The 27,290-nt window shown below is 34.6% G+C and overlaps 1 protein-coding gene across 4 annotated transcripts; it reads left to right on the forward strand.

The window, feature by feature from the left end:
• The first annotated feature begins 737 nt into the window (after positions 1–737).
• LOC115223363 (innexin unc-9) lies at positions 738–27,158 on the forward strand. Of its 4 annotated transcripts, XM_029793870.2 has the most exons (4): positions 739–1,110; positions 5,947–5,952; positions 10,296–10,353; positions 24,080–27,158. In XM_029793870.2, exons 3-4 carry the CDS (start codon positions 10,349–10,351, stop codon positions 25,242–25,244), a joined length of 1,170 nt encoding a protein of 389 aa, XP_029649730.1. In that variant the 5' UTR covers positions 739–1,110; positions 5,947–5,952; positions 10,296–10,348; the 3' UTR covers positions 25,245–27,158. The 4 variants fall into 4 exon arrangements, with proteins under 4 accessions (XP_036354388.1, XP_029649740.1, XP_029649730.1 ...); XM_036498495.1 differs by lacking the exon at positions 10,296–10,353 and having other exon boundaries at positions 738–1,110; XM_029793863.2 differs by lacking the exon at positions 5,947–5,952.
• The last annotated feature ends 132 nt before the right edge of the window (positions 27,159–27,290 follow it).

Genomic DNA, 27,290 nt, shown 5'->3' on the forward strand with positions numbered 1-27,290 from the left:
GACATAGGTATTAAGTCGATTACATCGGCTCCAGTGCGTAACAGGTACTTAATTTATCGACCCCGAAAGGATGAAAGGCAAAGTCGACCTCGGCGGAATTTGAACTCAGAACGTAACGGCAGACGAAGGACCTAGTATTCAAACCTTGAACTCCTGTACCATGGTTATGTAGTATATACTTTTCTTAATAAATGTTTGTTTCAGTCCTAGTTACTTGCGTTCGAAATGTGCCCATCCGTTACGAGACACCCTGGATGTATTTACCTGTGTGTGTGTGTGTGTGTGTGTGTGTGTGTGTAGTGCAACCACAAGGAGGTTCAAATATAAACAAATGAATTAATGTAATATAATTTAACAAAAAAAAATAAATAAATGAAGCAGTTGGTCACTCGACCTGCTGCAATTAGTATTCAAATTTCCTTCAAATCACACACTTAACAGTCTGAAAAAAAAAAGGAAGGAGATATTAGATTATGTCGTTTTACAGAAACTTATGTTCGAAAATAAAAATATAAATGACACTGTCACGACTGGAACGCCTGTGATATTGGGTCTACTAGATAAGTATAGACAGTAACAAACGTGGAAAAGGCCGGAATGAAACAAATAGACCGAAAGAAGAAATAAGAGGAAGAAAGACAGGGGTGGTAGAAACTTTTAAAGAGGGTAAGAGGAAAGTTGATAAAAGTGGAGGTCTGATAAAAAAGCTGAAGGAAATGAGAGAGGGAGTAGTATGAGTAAGAACATAACAGAAGTAGTAGTATGAGTGAGAAATGTCATTGTTAACAAAAAGTGTCGCTTGCAGAGAAAGAGAGAGCTGATCTGTCTTCGTCGTCGACGAGCGTGTGTTTTATCTACGAACTACTTTCTGTTGTGGGTTCGTTCTTCTAATGTTTACAAGCAACGTGCATAGACGATATTCTCTGAGGGGGGCTTTCCAAACATGTGCACTTTTCTGAAACTCCAAGCCAGAAGAGAAAGAAGCCGCGATATTGATGAAGGAAATTTATGAGATAGCATTTATTCTCAGCCATCCTTCTTAACATAAAAGTTTTCTTTACATAGTTTTATAAAAGAAACTTGCGAGTTTAAACATCAGTAAGAAAACATGTAAGTACAGTTTGTATACCAAAGACAATACATTTAACGTATGGAATGTTCTTTATTACATGCATAGACTAAAGTTTTTGTTTTGTTTTGTTTTTGAACTTATTAACACCGCCGCTACAGTTCTCTTTAATCAATTAATTTACCTGAGCTCTGACTGAACTAACATTTTAGTACCATTATTCCTATAAAAGAAAACGTTAGAATTTTTTTTTTAGCATTCGACTATATAGTATCGAACGATTAATCCCAACAAATTAAGCGAGTTCTATGAAGAAGAATGCTTAAAGCTCAAAGATCCATCTTTCCATTTTATTTGTATCTGAATATAAAATTAATTATGTAGCATGTAGAATATTCTCCACACGCATACATATATATATATATATTTAATATAAAATTGTACTCCCACGAAATCACAAACAATATTACTATCAGGACAGTTAATTGGTGAGTTTATTATTTACAAATCTATAGAATTTTGTACAAAATCTCAGAGTTATAAATTTAGTGATTTATTGGAGAAGGAGAGGGATTTCCTGTTAGTATGGCGTTTAAGGGTCAAATATTTCATCGGGTTCTGATTCTCAATAATAGGTAGATGGAAACTTATGAATGTAAATATTATAACACGTGTCTGACGTTTTTAATTTGGCGTAGTTTGTATTTTTTACGTTGAAGGTTAATTACTATTTTATTGGCACTACAAACTCAGCTCATTTTTTTTTTTCGATAATTTCTTAAAAGTATTTTTGACTAGGCTTTCATTTCTCACATTTTAAAATATTTTTTTATACATACTTCTCCGTCTTTTTTAAACTATATTTTTGAAATAAAGAATCTGAACAGTAATGGCGATGACGATTCTTAAGGGCTGCAAGTCTGGTTATTGCTGCCTTCCTCCCCTTAAAAGTTTATCAGTATTTATCTGATAACCAAATCTATTGTATCTCATTGATAACAAAATATTCTTTGATAATGGGATATTCAAGGTTAAGAAGAGATCTGAATAGTATGATGTAAGCATGTTCAGAACAATAATGGTATTTTCAGAGAATGTCCTGTTAGTTGAATTATAAATCGATTTTTTCGCTCCCTCCTCATGCATTTCCCGCATGCTTCAGCAATGACTGAGATGAGGGACTGAGTCGATATATTCCCCTCTTTCCACCTGCACCTAGGGATTTCTGTCAATTTTTAGAGAAGCTCTCTGAGCAATGTAGACTGACAGTAGAATTAATGAAGAATATTCGGTTTTACTGTCGTCTACATGTATCGCTTTAATAGCAAAATAGCATTTTCGTTTTATTCTTACTATGCTTAATAATTCCATACTTTGTTTTTTCTGGCGACTTTCAGAAGTTTGATAAACAAATCCTTGCGGAAAATTTTCCTCCCATGTAAGGGAAGAAAGAATTTTCATTACCATCATTTTAAAAAATGCCATTATTTTTATAGAAAATTGTTTTTAGAAATTTACATTTATAATAAAGTTTTTGTCAGGCTGCAGCTCTTTCCTGAATTCCGTCTCCTTTGTATGATTGATAATGGTAAATATCGTGAATCTGGAACATGTTATAGACACTTAACAACGTGGCGGTGGTTAAAGAGCTTTGTGAATGAAAGGGATTTGATTTTCACGGTTGTTGTATGCCACTGTATGTACCATTTGCGATATAGACAGTCAGTTGTAAGAAAAATTCACTTTTATCATACAAGTACTGTAGCCCAGATTTTTGTTTTTTTAATTTTTTATTGTTCTGACAGTTAAAATAGACTTCTCCCTAAAATGGTGTCATATTGACAATGGCGCCCGGCAAATAAGTGGAGGGTAGTAACAAAAGATTAGGGTCTAGTCTTCATCTATTTTCAGCTTTTAAGTTATGTGTGCGAATTATTTTTTTTGCGATTTGTTAAATCAAATGGAAGTAAACGTAAGCTATAAACTGTATAAAAATGTACATTTACAATGCAGTTTCCTTAATAAACTTTTTTTTAACGTCTGTACTTTTTGGCGCGTTTTTCTATGCAGTATTATTGTAAAATTAGTTTTATTTTCAATTTTTATTTAATTTCATGTAACCTTATTTACTTCTCGCTCTAAAATGCATTTAGAGAAATTCTGTCCCGATCACATTGATTTTAAGTTATTTTAAATAATTAAATGTGTTGAAATTTAAATATTTTCAGCATAGTCTGAAAAATTTATTCCTGTATTTTTTCCTATAATTTACTTATATCGTTGTTGTCCCCTCCGTCCAATCAAATTTATGTCCGAATGTTAATTAAAACTGATTTCTAGAACGGCTACAACACGTCTAAATATATGGACGTATTTTGTATCTAAATGTAAATGCATTGTGATGATGCAGTTAACGTATCCTGGAAGTAACTTTAAAACTGCTCGTTAAACTGGTAATATCGCAAGTTTGTCACGTTCCTATTCAAAACTATTAAAAGTCCAGCGTAAAGTTGTAAAAACACTTACAAAACATGACAAAGTTTTAGATTACGAACTGGAGATCTAACAACATAGCAAATCGTCTCTAGGGTCATCTTTTTCATGTAGAGTGTATCTGTTTTAAATAAATAAACCATAGGCTCGGGAACGGGGGATACAAACGCAGTCCCTAAATTTTTTTTTTTGGTCGGTGGGCAAAAAAGACAGAAATGTTTTAAGCATCTTAGGTTGGACCCGTGTTTGCAAATTCGTCCCTGCACTTGCGAGCATTACAGAAGCCCTACAATGTTCCTTGTTTTAAAGAGAGAATAGTAGAAACTATACTGGAGGGATTTGATTATTTCGTCCCTTTGCGGGCGGAGTTTTGGAATACCTATATTTCGAAGTACCAGAGAAAAGCAAGAGTTGTTTTCTTTACTTTCCTGTATACTTCTTCCATACAACGGAAATAATCCTGGAAAAACGATTATCCAAAAATTTCTATTATGCATTTTTGCCGTCTCCCGTGCTCCTTTCATGATGTATGGGGCTTCGAGGTGGGGGCAGTTACTTAAAAACTGTTATCTTTTAAGAACTTGGGTAACTAGGGTTGACTCATTGATCGTCACCCATATGTAGTTTCATGTCTGTTAAAAATTCATCTTCATAAAAAATTTTCCAAGTCAGTGATAGAAACAATTCTGCCCAAAATGCTTCATGGTATTGAAATACATCTTTTCAAATCTTGGCGAGGTCGACTTACCTTCCAAAATTTTTCGAATACAGAAGACGAGTAAATCGACATCCTCCCATGTTGCTGATTGTGTTAGAAATATCGACCAATGTTCGAAAAATTGTAATCAAAAAGATTTTCTTTTGATTTGTTTCATCTTGCTAAGATTTTACTTTATACCCGGAACAACCCCAGGCACAATTATATTCATCAACATAGTATTTTGAAGCCTAGTCAATTTTTCAAATATGACTGCAAAGTTCAGAATTTGTCTCAGTTTCCTCCTGTTTAGAATTAACGATCCTAAGTTTACGAGATTCGATTGTAAACAAGATTGCTTATATAGGCCTTGTGATTAAGAACTTAGTTTTAGGTTCTGTTTCGCTATCCGGCATCTTGGGCAATGTCTTGAGCGAATTTTGTTGGCGGAAACTGTGGAAGCCCGGCGTTTGTATATGTTAGTGTTTACCCCACCCCACTTGACAACTGATATTGGTTTGATTACGTCCCCGTAACTTAGGGTTTGGCGAAAAGATTGATATAATAAGTACTAGAATTTATAAAAAAAAAAAACTGCCTAAACCCGCGAAGGCGGTGCCCAGCTTGGCCGTAGTCTGTGACTGCAGCAAATATAAAAGATATCTTGCTGTGATAGCGCCACGAAGGCAACTTCATGGCACTCCTAACATTGCGTCGTTATTTGCTTAGCTTACTATACATCTTTATCTTGAAACAAAGGGTAAACCCCTTTTAACTCTAATTTAGGACGCTAGATTTGTTTCATTCTCAAACTATTTGAAGGTAAGACAGAAGTTGCAAAGTTCTGCCGTATTGCGTCTTCCAATGCCCTGACAGTCATTGTTATCGTATGTATGCCTCGCTCGTTCTAGTTTTGTCGAGCTTGAACTTTAATCTCGTTATAAATGGCTAATGTTCATATTGTAATCATCAGAATCTAATGGAATCCTCCTTTAAGCATTTTTCCCATCAGAATTTTCTGACAAACAATTACGATCGCTTTGTGAGAAAAATTCAGATTATCACCTCTAGGATCAACCGTTCAAAATTCAAGAATAAATACATGCTTTCTTTTGAAATAAATGTATGGAAATCTTTTCTAAAAAGTATCTAGAAAGTTTAGGTAGATAACTAAATAAGCTTATTATCGTTACATTTTATCGGACTTGGCAAGAAATGCACTTTTTAACTTGGTAATTCAAAAATGTTTTCCTCAAGTAGTCACAGAGTATACTATTTTAATAAGTATAACATCTATAATACAAATGTATTTTGACTTGTTTTCTAGATTTCGTCATACTTTGACAGTAACTAAATAAAAAATCTTAAAGAATAAATCAATAAATATCACGCTGAAAATTGGTATTTAAAATAATCCATGTGGACGTGTGTGTATTCATTCTCAAACCTTGCTTCTGAAGTGCCCTGTAGGAAGCAGGTTTAAAAACTTTCTAAGTACAATTTGTTGTTTAATATTTACTTTTTTTTTGCATAAATTTCAAATATTAACGCTTTAATATAATTTAATCATCAATTGAATTAATAATTATATATTTTCTACTCTTGTTTCATCATTATTTTTCAACTTGCGGTTCTTATATGCGAAAATGATTTAAATTTTCATTTTTCTGTTATATCTTTTCCTCAGGAGTCAGTAAGTAGTTTTCTTTCTTTTTTTTTTCTTTGTCACTATTTTGTTTAATTTAGAGTTATGTTCAGCTCTCTTTTGCCAAAAATATTCCATTCGTAATATTTGATAAACCAGAATAATTCCTGGTACATAAGGCAAGCTTTGCTGTTGCATGCATGCACTATCTATTGAGATATTTTTAAAACTTTATTAATGTTTTTGATTGTTCAGTGCGAGGAAGAAGGTTAACATTTCTCTTAAAGCTACTGAAACGGAGTAAATTATCGGACTTCTTTAAAGGTACTCCAAGGCCAGATGCGATGTTAAATTGAGCGACAGATTAAGTCTGCTGCCTGCCCAAGAATGCGAACGGTTGCTCCGAACGGTTTCCTCACAATTCCCGTCGTCTCTGTAGAATACTCTTGAAAGTTATGCATATTCTGTGACATAGCTACAGTTTCATGTCTCCCCGACTTTGTTTCTTCATATTTATTAATGAAACTATGCAGGGATAAGTTTTGGAGTGTGTGAATTACAACTATGCTGATAAAAATCATCAGTTAATGTCCATCCTCCATGTAGACACGGTTTGGATAGGATTGATGAACCGGAAGACTGCGTCAAACTCCAACGTCTGCTTTGGCATAGTTTGTATGGGCTGAATACGGCCTAACTCAAAATTTTGAGTGTACTGGGTGCTTTTCTTTTTACTTTCGGATCAATTTCCTTCAGGCATTATTAATATTCAATTTTTCTTTTAAATGTTATCAATATAATTATAATATCCATGAAAACTTATTTCTGCAAACTTCATTTCAAAATGTACATTTTAATGAGTTATGTGGAAACTGTCGAAAATAGGTGAGAATGATCCGAAACTGCTAAAAATTTTGTTTTTCTTAAAATACGTCTTTGCAAAATTTCATTAAGAAATTACCATTTTTCATTGAATTACGAAGAAACAAAGTTGGTGATTATGGGCTAAAACTGTAGGTATGCTCTTATTCAATGAAAGCATTATTATTATTGTCCCAGTTAAGTTCATGAAAACTTGGAATGGTGTTTTCCCGACTGTTGAATGCTGAAAATGTATTTAAATTGAAAAAGTTCTTTGGCAAATGTTAAGGAAGTCCAAAACAACGTTTGTGTATAATTTGAAATGTTTAACACTTTTTAAAGATATGTGATATTTGCGTGCTACTTTACTGATCGAAACAGCGAGAAAATGAAAGTACAATACTACAACCTTTTATATGTAATGACTTATTTTCATGAATGAATGACAGACAGTTTCACTATGAGGTCTTCAATATGAATGAATTCTTTCATTTTGAACTACTTTCACTTTGAACTTCTTTCACTATGAACGACTACTTTTCACTACTCACTATTTCATTTACTGAATGCAACAATTGTTTCGTTCAAATTGTTCTGTCTACCAAATTTCACAAGACCTTGTTTGACCTAGGCTGGCATGAACAATTACCTGTGGTACTGAAAAGAAGAATCGAACACGAAATCATAGTTTGCAGAGAGCGTTTCTTAACAACACAACCAGCCAGCAATACTTTTTGCATGAAGAATTGGATGTTTTCAAATACAAGTTTAGATTGTTTTCTCCAGCATTTCATCAAGTTTACTGAGGAATATGTGATGCACCAAAACAGCTTATGAACTAATATTATACGAAGAACTACGAGTCCTACATAATCTTGGGAGAGACCTTTTAAGATATTTACAAGCTAGGCGAACTGAAAATGGATAATTCTGTTTCTCTGCAGAGTTCTTTTTAATTTCTTAAGTTGTCGTTTATGTGTTGATGTCTTCTAGTACCTAAGCTAAATAGTTATTTTGTTTTTCATGCAACTTGTGCTTATAAACTTTTAGCATTCATTGTCTTAGGCTATTCATTAAACATTGCGTTTTTCTATTTTGAAATCATAATGTCACATATTCAGGTCGTCAAGGTTGATAGGTGTCATAGTAGATACAACTGAATTAATTTTTCCAGTTCAGATAAATTGCTTCTTCCTGCTTTAGCCATTGCAAAGAAGTCAATCTAGTTTGAAAAGCAGAAAGAACTTTTACAAAAAAGTAACAATAAAATAATTTGATTTTATTGAAGGCTGTGTCTGGGAAGTTTGCTATTTATTTAGTCTCATGAACTTAATTTTTAAAATCATGAGACTGACATTTTTAGAGAAGAATTAAACCTATATGTTATTGGCAAAGAGATACTACTATATTAATTTCAAACTTAGACCTAATTTCCAGTATGAAGGTTACTATTGCTAGACTTTCAGATGTACACATGCTTGCTTACATATGTGCACCACTGTATTTAGTCCAAAGCTTTAAAGTATTGTAGAAGTAGATTTCTTACTTTAGACAACATTCCATGAGGAAATATTAAATCTTGAATTATTTCTCTGGCGAGAAGCTAGTAATTTCTGATGAAATTTGAAGAACACTTTCTAATAAAGATCAATGAAAGGCAAATGGTGTACTTAATGTAAGACCTGTCATGCCAAATTATCCAAGCCACGTCAGCATGGAATGTGGACATAAAATGATGAAATTACAATTTGAGTTTTAGTTATACACTCAAACTAAACCTGCTTTCCATTTTCCCTGACCTCTCTCCAGTTCAAGTGTGGGTGTTCAAGGACAACAATTTTACAAGATTAGATGAATTTAAATTGGAAAGACAGAGAAATATTCATTTGAATGAATCAGAAATTTGACCGTTAGATTATTATTAATCAACATTTGTAGATTATCTGAATAATTTCATAACCAGTTGATGAGGTCACTTTGCAAAATGTGTGGAATTCATTTTCATGAGTAGAAGACGTTTAAAAAAAAAATAAATACTGAGATTAGATTGTAAAGGGGCATTACGTATATATTATACCTTTTCAGTAATGCTTGAATATTGCAGAGTTTCTCTAGATTGTCATACAAAATTGTATTTGGTTCTAGTTGGTGTTTAGAAAGTTTAATAAAGTGTTATTTCTATATATGGCGTCTGTGCAGAGGAAATATTTTGGATGTATTTTATGAGTGGTGGTGGGTTTTTTTGTTTTTAATTTCTTTTTATAAAGTTTAAAGGTACAACCTAAATCTGTTATAAAGCTGGTAATAGATAATAACTTAGGAGTAAGTAGTAATAAAGGAATATTGGTTAGTCCACATTGCTCTGTAAGGAGATTTGGGCTGGCTTCTCTAGCATATATATTCCTCCTTGGACAGGACGCCAGTCCATCACACAATCATTTTTGATAGATGAGTGGACTGGAGCAATGTGAAATGAAGTGTTTTACTCAAGAACACAATGCATTGCCCAGACTGGGAATCAAAACCACAAACTTATGATCATGAGTCCTACACTGTAACCTCAGTAAAGGAATATAGTTGCTCTGAACTGGAGTTCCCAGATGAATTTTGTAAAGTAGCACATTTTCAAAAATTGAATGATGGTCTAGGCCCAAAATAGAAATTTTACTTGTGAATAAAAAAATATGTAGGTATGTTTTTAGTTGAGTTAGTTAAACAAATTGAAAAAAAAAAAAAAGTTGATGGGGTGTCAGTCTTGAAAAGTGATGTAATTCACTATTTTTAGTCCAATCTTGGTATTTCTTTTTTGAACAGGAATACCTGATTCATTTGTGTAGGAAAATTTAGTGTTAGTTGCAGGAAAACAAAAGTCTTGAATTACCAAAGTAACCAAGGAAAATCACTGGAGGTTCAATAATTCTGAAAGCTTATCTAAAAGAGATTTGACAACGATATTCCAGTAGTATGTTTTGAAATATATTAAAGATATATTTTAGGAAGATGTTTGGCTTATTACGATAGGGCTGTGCCCATCTTTCTCCAGGTCATAATTGACTTCTTCCAAAGAGAGAATTAATCCCATCACTTGACTGGTAAAAGAAGTGAAGTTGATCTTGGGACTTGAACTCAATGTGCAGAGAGCCAGAATAAATGCTGCAAAACATATTCTATCAGATGCTTCTGTTTCTTAGAATCAATCATTAGTCTTGGTTTCTGGTGTTGAGACAGTTGGTTATTGAAGTTTACACAATCAGAAATTCAAAAAGCTCAAGTGTGTAAAATAAGTCAGAGAGGTTGATGGATATGTTTAAAGGAATATCATTGCAAAACGCTTCAATTATAACACCAAGTCAACACTTCTCCAGCAGATAGGCTTATTGCTTTTATTTCAGCTGGTGTTATATTTATAATGTAATAGTTATTTTTTGCACTCTATAGTAGATGTAAGAAATAAGACTTGAAATGTTTAATTACTAAGTTATTATAGTCTTTATTTTATCATGAATTTTAATTAGTTATTTTTCTAACAGTTAGGAAAATATCTGTATACACTCAATCCTAACCAGCCCTTTTAAATAAAACAATGGGGTAAGTGAAACTCAACTTTTCTCCCATGTAGAATGTTTAGTCAATATAGCTTATTCTGTCCTGGCTCCTTCTTCCTTCTGCTCTCTCTCTCTGTCTCTTTCTATATACGTCTTTTTATATGTGTGTGTGTGTATACACACATACATATATATACACTTCTCTCTGCATGCTTCTAGTTTGAACTGTTTTGGCTTTGGATTTAATTTTTCTCTTACATTTAGTTATTCTGCTTAATAATGTTGCTCTTCAACTAGTTCTCTCTATACCCATTCATATTTCTTTGCTATATCTTCTTAGTAACCATTTGAGAGAACCTGTGAATTTTTAATAAATATGAAGATGCTGTCGTAAAGTTAATTCTAATAAAGCTTTCAGCATAATTACATTTTCAGTATTTTCACATACTAAGAGGTGAAAAGTTCAAGTTATTAGCCTTCATGGTGGTCAATATTCCTTATCCTATTGTGAGCATTTTGTTGTCTCTATGAAAACTATATCTCTGCAGCTCAAGTTTATACTTAACTGGAGGGGTAAAATGGTTTAGGTATCTAGGATTTAGTTTCCTTACAGGTTTTGTCTACAGAATCAAGTGTGCTAGTAACCTTAAGTCATAGAAGCATGACTATGATATTAGAATAAGCTCAGGATTTAACATATTTATTGCTATATTTATGTTGAAATGTACTTGCTTTGTGTTTGTCAATTATTAATACAATGAAGAATTTAATGAAATAACTTAAGCTGGTGTTTGCATATGTTAACATGACATTTTGATGGAAAGTTTTAATTTAGCATTTAAACTGGTCATATCTGGGTCAAAATATCCCACATTTATGTTTAAAATGGCCAAATCTGGCCTTTTATACATACCTTACAATGCTATGCTAAAAAGGGACAATTACATTGAAATCTCAAAGCTACAAGACAATGCATGTTTAATTCAAGACAATATGAGTAAATAAGCATTACATTTGATTGAGTAATTTCAATGTGAAAAGGTTAAGTCACTTTGAAACAGTAAATTTGCATCAGAATCATTAGTGATCTCAGATGGGTTGGTATCAAATGTATTAAATGCTGTGGTATTTAACCCATTAGCATTCAGATTTTTCTGTGAAATATATTTATTCATATTGCTTTAAATTAATCATGAATTATCTTGTTGCTTTGAGATATCAATTGATGATGTGATTGTTTATACTTTTAGAATAACATTGTAGGGGTAGATGTTCAAGGCTGGATCTAGCCAGTTTGAACATGAAGCAGGTACAATATTTTGACCAGATATAGCCAGTTTAGATGCTAAAGGGTTAAATTTATAGGCTTAGTGTATATAAATTAGGTTTAATGTATATACTTAACTGTAGTAATTGATTGCTGATTTTTGATATGTAAAGCTATCCCATTAACTGCTCTCCTTTGTGTGTATGTGTGTGTTTCAACTGGCATAAAAATTTACCAGGTTTTATGACCTAAATAGTTACTGAACTGGTACTCAAGATTGGCACCTTTTCATTTAAACTCTACTAACTTTAAATCTGAGCTGTCTATTAAGTGAAAACAATATTGTCAGATGCTTCACTGCATGTCTTGCTCCACTGCCTGCCCATTATGTATTATTACTGCATGTAGCAGCTCTAGATATTGGCTTACTTTTTAACCTTTTAGTTTAGTTATTATATGTACAAGTATCCCTACCACATTAGCAAAACCACTACTGCAATTGTGTTTAAAAATCCTTCTTCCAATCAGCAGCATTCAACAAAACTATCATCATCAAGGCTATGATGTAATGATGTAGCTGAATATTACTTAGAAGAAAGATTTTCTCTACTAATCTCTTCCCCTTTTTAACTTCCCACTAGAAATAATACTGTGTTTAGGTTAAATGAATTTAAAGAAAAAGATTATACTGGTTGAGTGAGGGTCACTGCTGAGCTAAACATTTTGTGTGGTTTACAGTGCATGTGCATACACACAATTTTTGAACAGTGGAACTTAAGTAGATGAAGCTATATATAAAATAAACATGCAAATATTGGGTTATAAAAGACACTTGAATGAAAAATTTGACTGCTACCCATGTAGTTTACTATTATGCCTTAGTTTCATTTTAATCTTTATAATCTAAACTAATATGTATGTGAAATATATATATATATATATATATATATATTATATATATATATAAATATCATTTAACATCTGTTGTCCATGCTGGCATGGGTTGGATGGTTTGACCCAGCTGGCATGCTGGAAGGCTATATATATATGTATATGTATATATATATATATATATATATATATATATATATATATATATATATATATATATATATATAAAATTTCTGACATACCTGTTTTTAAACAATAAAATGATTGTTTAATATTTGGTATTTAGGAAGCCAATATAAAAGCCTATGAACAGACCAATTTATTTATTTTTGCAACATAACGGATTTTGAACAATATGCATACATAGCTTTCCTATAGTTTTCATCTACCAAATTCAGCCACAAGTCTGAGTGGCCTCTGGCTACAGCAGAAGACACTTGTGAAGCTGCTGCACAGTAGGTTGGAACCTGAAACCACTTGGTTGGGTAGCAATCTTCTAAACATGGTCACTTCTGTGACTATGAAAACTGCATATGATAACTATTAAATCCAACTTAACATGAATGTGTTGTTAGAATACTGAATACTGTGTTATCAGCCTTGTTAGCTCCTCTCATATTGGCACTTGGTACCTAAAAGAACACACAAATCAGATAAGAATTGCCTGTCATGTGTACCAAAATTCCCATATTACAATTTCATTCTCCTGGAAATCACCAGTGAGAAGCATCTAGTGAATACTCATTCCATCGGTACTAATGAAATTTTTTTTCTAAATCTGCTGCCTATTTGTAATACTAATGTCTTAAAAGACGCTGGTATTTTATATATTGTAGCAGTGAGATTTGATAGGCATGTGGTAACCGGATGCTTTCCAGTTTTCTTGTAGAATGAAATCACATATGGAAATTCTGCTGCTCATCACAGACAATTCTCATCTATGATCTGTGTGTGTGTGTGTGTGTGTGTGTGTGTGTGCTTTTATGCCCCGAGCACCTATATGTGAAGATCTGCAGTAACGATGGATTGCAAATCTTGTGCTGGTGTCACATAAAAAGCACCTGGGCCAGTGCCACAAAAGTGCTTGCGGTTTTGCATTAAAGTGCTTGTGCAGTGACACATTAAAAGCACACACTGTAAAGTGGTTAATGTTAGGAAGCACATCCAGCAGTAGGAACCAAGACATTGGTGCAGCTCTCCAGCTTGCTAGCTCCGGTCAAACTGTCCGACCCATGTCCAGCATGGAAAACCTGTTAAAGGAGCATGATGTTCCAAGACCGCCATGTTGGACATAATGAAAGTGAAAAATATTGGGAAAATATTTTTCAATTGCTTTCAAAAAGAAGTAAAATATAGACAAACAACTAGTGTTTATAAGTTCAATTATATCTTCCCAGTCATGAAAATTCATGTGAAACAAACTTAGAATTTATGTAAATACTTAAACCATTATAGTCTGGCCAAATTTGGTGCACTGATTTTAATATGTGAGCTTGACTACAAAGATTATTTGTTCTTTATTTTTTTATAGGAAAACAAAATTAGTATTAAAAATGAGAACAAAAAGTTTAAAATATATTCAATGCTTTATATTTGTCCAAAATTTTATGATGGAGAGCTGGCAGAAATGTTTGTTAGTTTGCTGGGCAAAATGCTTCATGGCAGTTCTAGTTCAGCATTGGGGTTGTTGTAATCAACTTAGCTCCTTCTCTGAAATTGCTGGCGTTGTGCCAAAATTTTAAACCAATATTTATACAAAATCTTAAAAAAAAATTCTTTACTTTGCAAAACATGAAAGTTGAGATGTACTTTTAAGAAGGAAATGATTTCTCCTTCCTATATAAATGAAGCAACAGACAGAGTAACAAGATCTCGTTCTGTTACAATATAGTTTAATAGGAATAATATGAATTCTGTAAAAGGAAGAAGTGGAAAAAAAAAACATCGACTTCACCAATTGAGAAAAGTGGGTAACCTGTTTGCTATTATATTTACACCTTAGTTGCAACATACTGCATGTCGTCTCGTACATACATGTCAGTTGCTGATTTTCACATCATTAAATATGTAGCGATTCCTTCATAGCAACAGGTGCTGTTTAACCCCTTTGATACTGATGAGACAGCTCTTGGGTTCTATGATGCAATATTCCATAAAAGTGATCTAAAATTAAAACCTATCAAATTTTCATATTTGTTCCAAACACCACCTTCATACCGAGTTATCTTATCAAATTAATTCATTATTCTTAAAATTGAAACAAAGGCAATGTATTTCAGCAGAAATAGAACAAAAGTGTAGAAAATTAAAAAAGGAACAAGCTGTTATGTAGCTTTGTTGACTTCATATTTTTATTCCATTTGATCTGCAAGACAAAAACACAAGAATAGGAACCAAGCACATATATTACTGCTTTACAAATAACTTTAAATACTGGGTTTATGTTTACATTCTAAGATACACAGAGCTTGGTAATCCTTTTATAAATGTTTATTATAGCCATATTTTTCTCTTCAAATTTTGTTATCCAATGAACTTCTTCTTCCTAGCAGATCTTTTATTTTATTACATGGTTCTTTCCAAGTATTGGCCACTGACATGAAATGCCAGTGGTTACATCTAAAAAAAAAAAACTGCTTGAATCCTAAGTGGACTTCCAAAAATATTTTAAAAATCTAGTTAAATCTTAGCTTGGCTGTTTAGAAGAATAGAACCCCTTCCTCCAAAAAAAATCCCACTCAAACCATTCCTCGCTCCCCCTTTGTGAGTTCTTCCCCAATTCCAGGGTAAGAATCACTAGTCTACATTGTGTCACAAAGATAACTGAAACAACCTTGTACATTGGAATCATTTGAAAACAGTTTGAAAACAAAAACATCTTTGCACTCTTTCAGTCTTATATCAGAGGGAACATTGACTTCTTAAGTTTTATCTGGTGAAACTTTGCTCATAACATTTATTCATTGATAAAATATTTTTGTAAAGAAACAATAGCTGATCAAAAAGTAAGGCAAAATATGGAAACATAGACGCCTTTTAAAAGATAAGCCAACCCAATTTTGTGTAGAAGTATCTAAATGAGCCTAGTTAAATGATATGAATATTTTTGTATCTTTTGCATGTGGGCATGTATATTCATACATGTTTAAGAAGCTTGCTTTCCAACCATGTGGTCTTGGGTTCAGTCACACTGCTCAGCTCCATGGGCAAGTGCCTTCTGCTATAGTCTTCATCATCATCCTTCTATGCTGGCATGGGTTGGACGTTTTGACAGGACCCGGCCAGACAGGAGCCTGAACCATGCTTCTGTGTCTGTTTTTGGCACGGTTTTTATGGCTGGATGCCCTTCCTAACACCAACCACTCAACCGTGGGCTTAGGGGCACAAATGCCTTGGTTTCGTCAATAGAAAATGAAAAGATCAGCTACCTATATATATTACATCATCCCATAAATAATATGGGTTTTTATACTTTTATTTTTCAAAATTAAGGTAAACAAAGTTCTTTCTAAGTCTAAAATATGCTCTCCTTCATTTTCTACAATGATCTTCCATCTATCTGGTAAACTTGCAAGCACCCCCTTCCAAAATTCGCTTGTCCATGGCAAATACTCCTCCAGTACTGTTCTGACCACATCTACAGAATTCATATTTTTCTGTCCAAATGATTTTGAAGACTGTGAAATAAATAAGCAGATGGAGCAGGGCATAATTTCTCATTCAAACTGCTCCAGCCTTCAGAATGTCATGTGGTCGAGCATTATTATCCTAATGGAAGAACACCTTTTGTCTTGAAACCAAAGATTTTTCTTCTAGCATTGACTTAAGCTGCTTGCAGTAGATCTTCTTTGTTATTTAGTTTGGGGTTAAAAGTTCAAAGTGGACTAAACCTTTCATGTCCCACCAAACAGATAACACCATGCATGGGTGAAGACCTTCTTTAGCCTGAGGTGCTGACGTTTCTCCTTTCCCTACCCACTGTCTTTGGCGCTTAACATTTTTATAGGGAACCCATTTTTGGTCACCAGGCACTATTCAATCCAAAATAAGGTTCATTCGTGAGACATGAGAACAAAGAAGTGCAAACATTCACACTCTGTGTGTGGTTAACAAAAAAGACTGATAGAATAAGAATAAACGATGATGATGACTAAGAAGTGCCAAACTTAAAAAAACAATAAGTACTGGGATTGATTTGTTCAGCTAAACCTTCCAAGGTAGTGCTCCAAACATGGCCGCTGCCTAGTGACTGAAATAAGCGAAAGATAAGATGCACACACACGTATATACGCAAGATGGACTTCTTCCATTTTCAGTTCATCAAATCCATCCACAAGGTTTTGTTCGTTCTGAGGCAATAAATAGTAGCTGACACTTGTCCAAGGTGCAGTGCAATGGGACATGGCTTAGTGGTTAGGGTGTTGTTGCACCCATGATCACTCCTGATTTCAATTCCTAGACTGGGTGCTGCATTGTGTTCTTGAGGAAAACTCATCTCGTGTAGCTCTGTGATTACTTCGATACCTGGCATTAGTGCACCTGTTTGGACAATGTCGATTTGATGAAGGGAGTGAGCCAATGTGCAGCACATACATTTGATCACTATAAACAAATCATCTGTACAGGTCATTAGGCAAAAGCTGAACACTCATATGTTGTCTCTAGGAGAGTCCATGTGTGAGTGTATTCCTTTATTCTTTCATTTGTTTGTCATTTGATTGTGGCCATGCTGGAGCATTGGCTTTAGTCTAACAAATCGCCCCCAGGAATTCATCTTTGTAAGCCTAGTACTTATTCTATTGGTCTCTTTGGCTGAACCACTAAGTTACTGGGATGTAAACACACCAACATCGATTGTCAAGTGATGGTGGTGGGGTGGAAAACACATGCACACACACACACACACACACACACACACACACACACACACACACACACACACACACACGACGGACTTCTTTCAGTTTCCATCTACCAAATCTACTTATGGTTTTGATTGGCCTAAGGCTATAGTAGAAGACACTTGCCCTAGGTGCCACACAGAGGGACTGAACCCAGAACCATATGATTGGTAAGCAAGCTACTTACCACACAGCCACTCCTAAATGTCATTCATCAAAAGAAAATAATTGTAATTGAACTGTGAGCAATGTTATTTAATTGTATTGAATCTGTGAAGAAGTCATGCATGAATATGGCTAGATGGTAATGGGTTAATGAGTTCCTTAATATATCTTAGGAGATCAAATTGATAAAATCTACTTCATGAGAAGTTCTGATAAAATAGCTTTCACAAAGCCCCGATTGATATTCACTAGTTTTTATATTTTTTATATTTTTATTGCTACTCCTGGCGCAAGAGTGGCTGTTTACCAACCACATTGTTCTGTATGGCACCTTGGGCAAGTGTGTCCTACTATAGCCTTGAGCTGACCAAAGCCTTGTGAGTGGATTTGGTAGACAGAAATTGAAAGAAGCCTGTCGTATATCTCTCTATATATAAACGGCAGTTTGTCTGTGTATGTTTCTGTGTGTCTGTTTGCTTGTACCCTCACTCTGACCACGGCTTTCAACCGATTCTGATGAAACTTGACACACACATAGCCCAATGTCATAATTCAAAACTAACGCAGCGAAAATTTTGAAAAGTTCCCCCAGTTCTGAAAAAGATCGATAAATTCAACATGGGGTCGACAATCAGAAATACAAACCAGAGATGGTCATGGGGACGCAACTCGACCTTTTTAATTATCAAAAAAAATTTACCATCTTTTTTCCCCCATTTTTTTGCTATTTTTGGGCTATAACTCTCTAAAAAATCCTTTATAGTTATTTCCCTTACAAACCCGAGCAACGCCGGGCGATACTGCTAGTGTATATATATGTATATATTCACACACACACGTGTGTGTGTGTGTGTGTGCATATGTGTTTGTCCCCTCACCATCACTTGACAACCAATGTTGGTATGTTTACATCCCCATAACAAAACTGTTCAACAAAAGAAACCAATGGAGTAAGTACTAGGCTTACAAAGAAAAAGTCCTGGTGTCAATTTGTTCAACTAAAGGCAGTGCTCCAGTATGACCGCAGTCAAAGGACTGAAACATAAAAGAAGAAAAAAGGATAGAATAGTGGCTGCTGTTCCTCAGAGCTAGCTGGACCCATAACCTCCTTGTCTCGTGTCCCTTACTAACTCATCTCTCTACTCTCTCACCCGTGTCCCCAATTTTGCACTAAAAATACTCAGAGTATTAACACTACCACATCCCCAGAATCTTAAATTTTTTGCCAATGTTTACCTGCAACAATCTAAACAGCATCATCGTCACCAATTTATAAAATCTTGCAAAAGTCAGGGGCTCTCTCCCTTCCAGACACCAGTTAAAACAATGAAAGAAGTCTTCACTAGTCATATCTAGTTGGTTTTAATGTAATATTTGAGTTCAAAATGTAATGTGACTAGTTTACGAGAGACAGTAGTAAGGTAGTTGTAGTTGCTTGGTTTAGTTTAACTCAAGGCTAGATAAAAAGAAGAAAAAAGTTTTTTGTTTTTGAAATTGGCTTGGATTGAAAAATTAGTTTGCTGTGTGTGTGTGTGTGTGTGTATGAATAGACTAGACCACCTTTTGAGAAAAGGTTACTATTTGCTGTTAGCTGGTTGTCAACTTGTCAATGACTTTTACAGTCAGCAATGGCTGACACGTTGCCATTAAATGCAATTGGACACATTTAAATCAGCAGCTTTTGGGATCTCTCCAGTTGCTTTTGAAAAACAAAAACAATAGAATAAAAACGTAGGGGGGAAAAAATTACAATGTAAACATGTGGTCTGTGTTATACACTAAATTTTCTCAGTTACACAAGAGCAAATATTTCTCCCAGGTGGTGGTGATGTGATGAAGTAAATAAATAAATGATTGACGTGCTGTTTTAATTATTAAGTATTCGTGTGAAACTATTTCTAAATAATATCAATGGAGTGGGGGAATTATGTAAAATAAAGTTAATACTTTTTAGATCTTTTGTAGCTTGTATTCTCAATGTAATAGATTTTAAATGTTTATAAAATATGTAAATTCCTATAATGATTCTATTTCGGAGCTAAGGAAAAATCATTTCCATTGTAACAGCTATTTCTAATGATTTTAAGAAATAACATTGCTAACATATTTAAAAGATAGTAGGTCTCGCTTAAATCGTTTAGGTAGTCTTTTTCATATATATGTAATTACATGTGTACATATGTAGTATATATATATTTATATAATGTGTGTGCGTGCAGGAATAGCTGTGGATAAAAAAACTTGTTTCCCAACCATGTGGCTCATCCCACTATACATTTTTTCCAAATGTTTTCTAGTATAGCCTTAGGCTATGTCTTGTTTCAAGTCATTTGACTGTAGCCATGATGGAGCACTTTAAAGAACCTTTGTTGGATGAATCAACCCCGTCCCAGTAGTTATTTTTTAAACCTGATACTTATTCTATTAGTCTGTTAAGTTATGGGGATGTAAATGCACCAACACAGGTTGTGAAGCAGTGGTAGGGGACAAACACATGCACAACTAGCTTCTTTCAGGTTCTGTCTACCGAATCCACTCGCAAAGCTTTGGTTGGCTTAAGGCTATAGTAGAAGACACTTATCGAAGGTGCCACACAATAGCAAGCTTCTTATCACACAACCATGCCTATATATATATATATATATATATATATATATATACACACATACTGAGGTTGACTAATTTGACTAAAACTTAAGGTGGTGTTCCAGCATAGCTGTAGTCCAATGAAAGAAACAAAAGATTATATATTTATAAATGCACATGCATGTGTATGCACACATCATTCTACATGTGCACATATAATTATATAGAATGATTTAAGTTTTGTACACTAGAACCAGTATGTTGAACTCCATATGCATTATTATTAATAAAACTTATGATGTAACCAAATTTTTGAACAAACTCATTTTATTTGTTATATATATATATATATATATATATATATATATATATAATATATATATATATATATATATATATATATATATATATATATATATACACACACACACATATATATATACACATACATGAACATATGGACCAACAAAGAGCCTTTGCATATGCACTCAACATGCAGGAAATATCATCATTGTAGTTTAACATCCACTTTCCATCTGCTTTCCATGCTGGCATGAGTTGGACGGTTTGACTGAGAACTGGCAAGCTGGGAGGCTGCATCAGGCTCCACTCTGATTTGGCAGGGTTTCTACACTTGGATGCCCTTCCTAATGCCAGTCAGGCTGCATCGCCCTCAGCTACGCTGAATGGTGATTTTTATGTCCCAACAACATGGGTGTCAGTCAGGAAGCCCTGACATGACTATGATTTCACTTGGTTCAACAGGTCTTCACAAGCATGGCATATTGCCTAATGATTAAAGGGTGCTTTTAAATGGGCCATTTATGCAACACTGGCATCTTCTGCCCACTTGTCATTTCCTCTGTGAAGTCCAATGTTCAAAGTTCATGCTTCACCACCTCATCTCAAGTCTTCCTGGGTCTACCTCTTCAACAGGTTCCTTCCACTGTTGGGGTGTGACACATCTTCACACAGTTGTCCTCATATCACATGACCATACCAGTGCAGTCATCTCTCGCACACTACATCTGATGCTTCAACTTTTCTCTCAGGACACTTCCACTCTGTATGCACGCTGACATCACACTTCCAGTGGAGCATACAAGCTTCATTTCTTTCAAGCTTACACATGTCACAGCCCATGTTTCATTGCTGTGTGACATAGCTGTTTGAACACAAGCAAAATACAGTCAGTCTACCTTTTACTCTGAGTGAGAGGCCTTTTGTTATGAGTAGAGGTAGGGGGTCTCCAAACTTTGCCCATGCTATTCTTATTCTAGCAGCTACGCTCTCGGAGCATCCATCCCCACTACTGACTTTGATCACCTAGGTAATGGAAGCTTTCAACTACTTCTAGTTTTCCCCCTGGCATATGATGGAATCTGTATTCTGTACATCTTTGGTATTTATTGCACCTGTGCATCTTCCACACAAAAAAAACTATTTTCCCAGATAAGCGTCCTTTAGTATTGCTGCACCATTTCGGTGTCCATATCTTACACCGGGTACATGCCTTTTCTACACATTGAGCAAGGCCATCTACCTGAAGGGGTTTGCAATTTGTCTGCCTTCCTACTTACTAAGACTTGGTTTGTGCTAGATTTACTCTAAGGCCCTTTGATTCTAGACCTTGCTTCCATAATTGAAACTTCTCTAGTTCTGGCAGTGACTCAGCTATTGGAGCAATGTCACTCGCATAGAGGAGCTCCCAGGGATAGCCTGTCTTAAATTCCTGTGTTATTGCCTGGAGGACTATGATGAACAAGAGGGGGCTGAGCACCGATCCTTGGTGAAATTCTACCCAGAACTCTTAGCCATACTCCTTGTCAACCTTCACTTTACTGACAGCATCCCTGTCGATGGCTTGTAAACTCTCTCCCTAATTCGTTGGGCTATGACCCTCTCTGACTTTCGTCACCTGATCCTACAATTTGATAGCTCTATTTCTATAATACATCACCTTTACCTTTGTAGCAGTTGACTATGGTGCTGTTACACCAGTCATTGGGTATGACTCCTTCATGTTTCACCTGATGGACTATACAGGTGACTAGACTATAGCCCACACCCAGACATTTTAAGCATCTCAGCAGTGATTCCCGATGTGGTGGGGGCTTTCCCTGCCTTCTTACCCTTAATTGCTTATCTACCAACGGTACTGTCAATTTGAATAGCTGGTCCCCCTGTTGGGTTGACATTTGGCAGACTCTTTCACCCACTCATTCTCTTCATTTAGCAACCAACCTTGTATCGTGGTGTCTCCAAGTTGCTCTTTTTGCAGCATCATTAAACGCAAGTGAACTGTCATCCATGTGGACATATTTCTCTCCTATGGCATTATGATTCTCTCTCACACTCTGTCTTGCAATAGAAAACACTTGAAATCTCTAGTTCTCACAACACAGAACATTGGCAAATTTTTACTTATCTGCTACCTCTCTGGCTAAGTAAACCCGTGTCTCCTAGCTTCACTTCTGGCGATCTGCTACAGTTCCCTGCTACCACCACACACCTTCAGTCCTTCCATGCCTGCTTCTTTTCCCTAATGGCCCTTCTTTTCCCATGTCACCTTAGGTCAAGTGGGGACTTTGCATCAGCCACAGACCTGGTCAGTAGCCCTCAACCGGCTGTCCTGTAAGAACCCCCAATTGTCCTCCACATTGTGATGCTATATCCTCTTTTTCATCAAAACCCTGTCCATTCAGAGGATCCTTAAGCTTCCAGACCCTTTTTTCCCCACACTGGTCATCTTCTGGGCAGCCATTTAGTCTTGATCCTGATGTCACTAACTACTAACCTATGTTGTGGGATGCATTCTTCACCTGGGAATGTTTTGGCATTTATAAGTAGCCATCTTTCTTGTTTCCTGGTGAGAATGTAGTCAATCTGTCTAGTGTGCCCATCAGACTGGTAGGTGAACAGGTGACTGGCTGGTTTCCTGAAGATGGTATTACAGACCATAAGATCATTTGCATCACAGAACTCCAGCAGCCTGGTTCCCTCCTCCTTGCAGGAACCAAATCCTTTGCCACCATGTACACCATAGAAGTTCTCTGGATGTTGTCCAACATGCCCATTGAAGTCCCCAGCCATGAAGAGAAGGTCCCTGTCATTCATCAACAAGGTGGTCTGCAAGAGGGTGTCATGAAATCGTTCTTTCTGTTCATCAGATAGCCCTGGCTGAAGGGCACAGGCCAAGATAATTGTTGCTAATCCATGTTGCAGACTCTGACTACCTCGATTACCTTATCAATCCATTTCTCAGCAAGGAGTATATCCACACCCTCAACCCCATCAGTGTTACCTTCCCAGAAAGTCTTATACCTATGTTCTTTGCCTGTGAGAAACCTAGAACTTCCTCTCCACCCTACAGCACAAATCTACTCATCTCCATTCAAGCATCTGAACCATCTCACCAGACCTGCTTTCCACAAATTACTGTCTGAACGGGAAGGGACGGACATTCAATAATAAAATATGCTCTATTTGAGAAGCATGCTACTGCTAAAATGCTTTTGCCTTCCTCCAGTGCAAAAATCTAAGCTACATAATCTATATCTATAAAAAGCCATGTCACTACAAAAATGTGATCTTCAAAATAGCTTGTTATTAGCTAGTTATATTAGAATTTTAAAATATTTAAATTAACTTGATAAATATTTATTTCATATACCATTCATGACAGGTGGTGAGTATATTTCTTTTTTATTTTTTACTTGTTTTTAAAAAAAATTAATTTTTCTTAAATTTAAAAACAAAAATTTTTAATCAAATTTGTAAAAGAAAATGTTTCAGTATATTTTGCATAAATATTCTTTTATGCTTGTAACTATTACATATCAACGGTTGATTGTACATTTTTCCTACATAAATGTTTGCCGTTTGATTATTGTTGATTATTTATCAGATGTGATTATAGCTCAGAAATATTAATTTGCTTTGTTTTTCTTTCATTACAGGGTGTGGGGTGTGTTCGGATCTTTCTCCACCTTCTCCCGTCTAACTTCAGCAGCCAATGATGACTGGGTTGATCGCATGAGCCATATATACTCATCGGTTGTCCTTGTTCTCTTTGCAATAGTAGTCACTACAGGCCAGTTGGTTGGTGACCCAATACACTGTTGGTGCCCAGCCCAATTCACAGGAGCATATGTTGCCTATACCAAATGGATATGCTGGATTTCAAATACTTACTATATTCCAATGTCAGACACGATTCCTGTTAATATTAATGAAAGAGAAGACAGACAATTAACATATTACCAGTGGGTGCCTTTAATTCTTCTTTTTCAAGCTCTTTTGTTTAAAGCCCCAAATTTGCTCTGGAGAATTCTTCATGGCACCTCAGGCGTTAATTTAGACAAGCTTTGTGAATTAGCAGAGAAGACTCAATATGGTTCACCTGATGATCGCAAAAAAACTATCGAGCACATAGCATATTTCATGGATCGTTGGCTTGATTCTAATCGTATTTACCATTGTAATTTTGTTGTGAAAACTCGCCAAAAGTTTGCCAAAATTTGCTGCTGCTTCTGTGGTAAACGTGAAGGAACATATTTATCTGGTCTTTATCTCACTATTAAAGTCTTATATCTTGTAAATATCATTGGACAGTTCTTTATGTTAAACAGTTTTCTATCAACTGATTTTGGCATCTATGGTTTCCAAGTGATGCAACACTTCAACGAATATGGTGCTTTTAAAGAATCACCACTATTTCCACGAGTCACTTTGTGTGATTTCAGTATTCGACAAATGACTAATCTGCAACGATTTACTGTCCAATGTGTCTTGCCTATTAACCTGTTCAATGAAAAGATTTTTATTTTCCTTTGGTTCTGGTTTGTTTTTGTGGCCGTTTTAGCTTCAGCAAACATGATAAGTTGGCTCTATTACATGATTTACCGACGTAACAATGCAGCATACGTTAAGAAATACTTGAAACTTTCAGCTACTCCACTAATCAATAACGATAAAAAACAATATAGAAACTTCGCAGATAACTATTTACGCAATGATGGAGTCTTTGTCTTAAGAGTAATAGGTAAAAATTCAACTGATCTAGTCTTGACAGATTTGGTGAAACAGTTATGGAAGATTTTCAAAGAGAAGCCAACTAGTTAAGAATGCTTCCTTTAAATGAAGCAATCACTTTAAATTGTAAATGCAAACCAATAATTTCAATAAAGGAACCCCACCAAACAGTTTGATATTTATAATAGTTGTAAACTTCTATTTCAAGGCAATCTGCAGAAATTTTCTGACACTTCCAAAAATATATCTAAAAATTTTTAACCTTAACTAGTATTCATTTGTTTCTTAAATAAATAAATTTGAAATTAGTTTCATAGTTTTATATCACAAGACTGTTCTTCCATATTCAAAGAACTGTTAGTAATTTCTGTAGTTGCCATTTTATATACTCAGCTTATCAGATTTTCCTGTTATGTAAAATCCTCTGTAGTGTTCCATAATATTCTATGTTGATATTTTTTCCATTTCATTTAGTGAAAAAAAATCAAAAAAAGTAGAACTTTTTTTTAAAATTTTTGTCTCATTGCATGATTTCACTTTGTGTTTTTTTCCTTCTATTCATTTTTTCCATACCAATTTATGTATTTTGAATTAAGACATTTATACATTACATATTCCAACTAAGGCATTTATTAATATCCATTTGTACTTGTAGAGTGTAGTATAATACTATGCATAAAAATTGTGGTGTATATTCTATTAAGCTGCTATCTAAAGCATAATTTTAGAATATAAAACTGTTGTGATAAACCTTCATCAAGTTACTGATTCTTTTTTTTTCTTTCTCTCCACTGGTCATACATTTTTAAAAATAAAATATCGGTAGTCCATTTTTAAAAAATATATTTTTGGGACTATTTGCAGGATATGCAACATCGATCCATTGTGTGAATTATTAAATTTTTATTCATAGTGGTTTTGATTTTTTTTTTTTTTTTTTCCTGGTAAAAGAATTAGAAACTCCCTTCTCATTTGTAGCTGGTATCTAGCTCAAAATTTCCATAATAATTATCAGTGTTTTTAATCTTTTCATTTGAGATCAACAGACCAAAGAATACATTTTACCCTTCTCCAGTAATTTGTTGGTGTAAGAAATGTCATTTTCACATAACCTGTCTGAAATATCCTGTACCTTCATTTATCATCATGTTTAATTTGAAACACACAGTGCTATGGCTTTGCTGAGCACTGCAACAATTTGTGTAATTTCTGGGGACTTGTATATTAAATTGTGGTTTTTTTTTTGTTTGTTTACTAGTTTTTCAGTTGGTTGATTCATGTCTTTGCTATTATGCAAAATACTTGTAAAGTTAACTAGCTTATGTATAAGCTATATCTAACTTGGAATAGTTGGGCATTTGTCCTAGCTTTGCAGTATCTGACACATTCCATTTTGGGATAATGTGTATCTAATAAAAAGACTACATTACTATATATTCTACTATAGTTATTTGTGACAATACAATCATCTTATCAAATCTAAAGATTTGCTAACCCCATCCCTTTTGTGTTTCCAGCTGGGTTGTCAACATCCAGTCTCATCACGCAAAACTAGTTTACTGCTGTTTGTTACAAATCACCTATTTCCGGGTTATATTTCCCACCCCACATTCCATTAGCTGGAAATGAATGGAACCATTAAAAGAGCATTTAACACTTGGTTAAATGAATATTATACAAGTTTTCAATTTTAAAAACTTTTTTAATGTTTAAAACTGGAACAATTAGCTTAGTCTGTGTAATAATGTCTTCATAATGTACAAGAAATTGTATGCATATCTGTTTCATTGAACTCCTTTACAAGACACTTTCCCTTGTACATTATTACCCGTCCAAATATCTTTATTTTTGTAAAGAATTGTTCCTTATCTTCATTCCTCTTAAAATATATATATATAGCTGTGACTGGTGAAATCTCACTATTTCTGTAATGATTTGGGCTGGATGAGGGACCAATTTTGTAAAGTAAACTGTAATTTTGTATTAATAAAAGATTTAAGAACATTTTTTGCCTTTGTATTGTTCTATGTGTTGTGCTTTTATTACAGATATTATGTTGTTTGCACTAGAGGCACCTTGCACAAATGTATTCTGCTCTAGCCCCACGTCGACCAATGCCTTGTGAGTGAATTTGGT

This window comes from Octopus sinensis, linkage group LG2, assembly GCF_006345805.1.
Source record: "Octopus sinensis linkage group LG2, ASM634580v1, whole genome shotgun sequence".
NCBI lineage: Eukaryota > Metazoa > Mollusca > Cephalopoda > Octopoda > Octopodidae > Octopus > Octopus sinensis.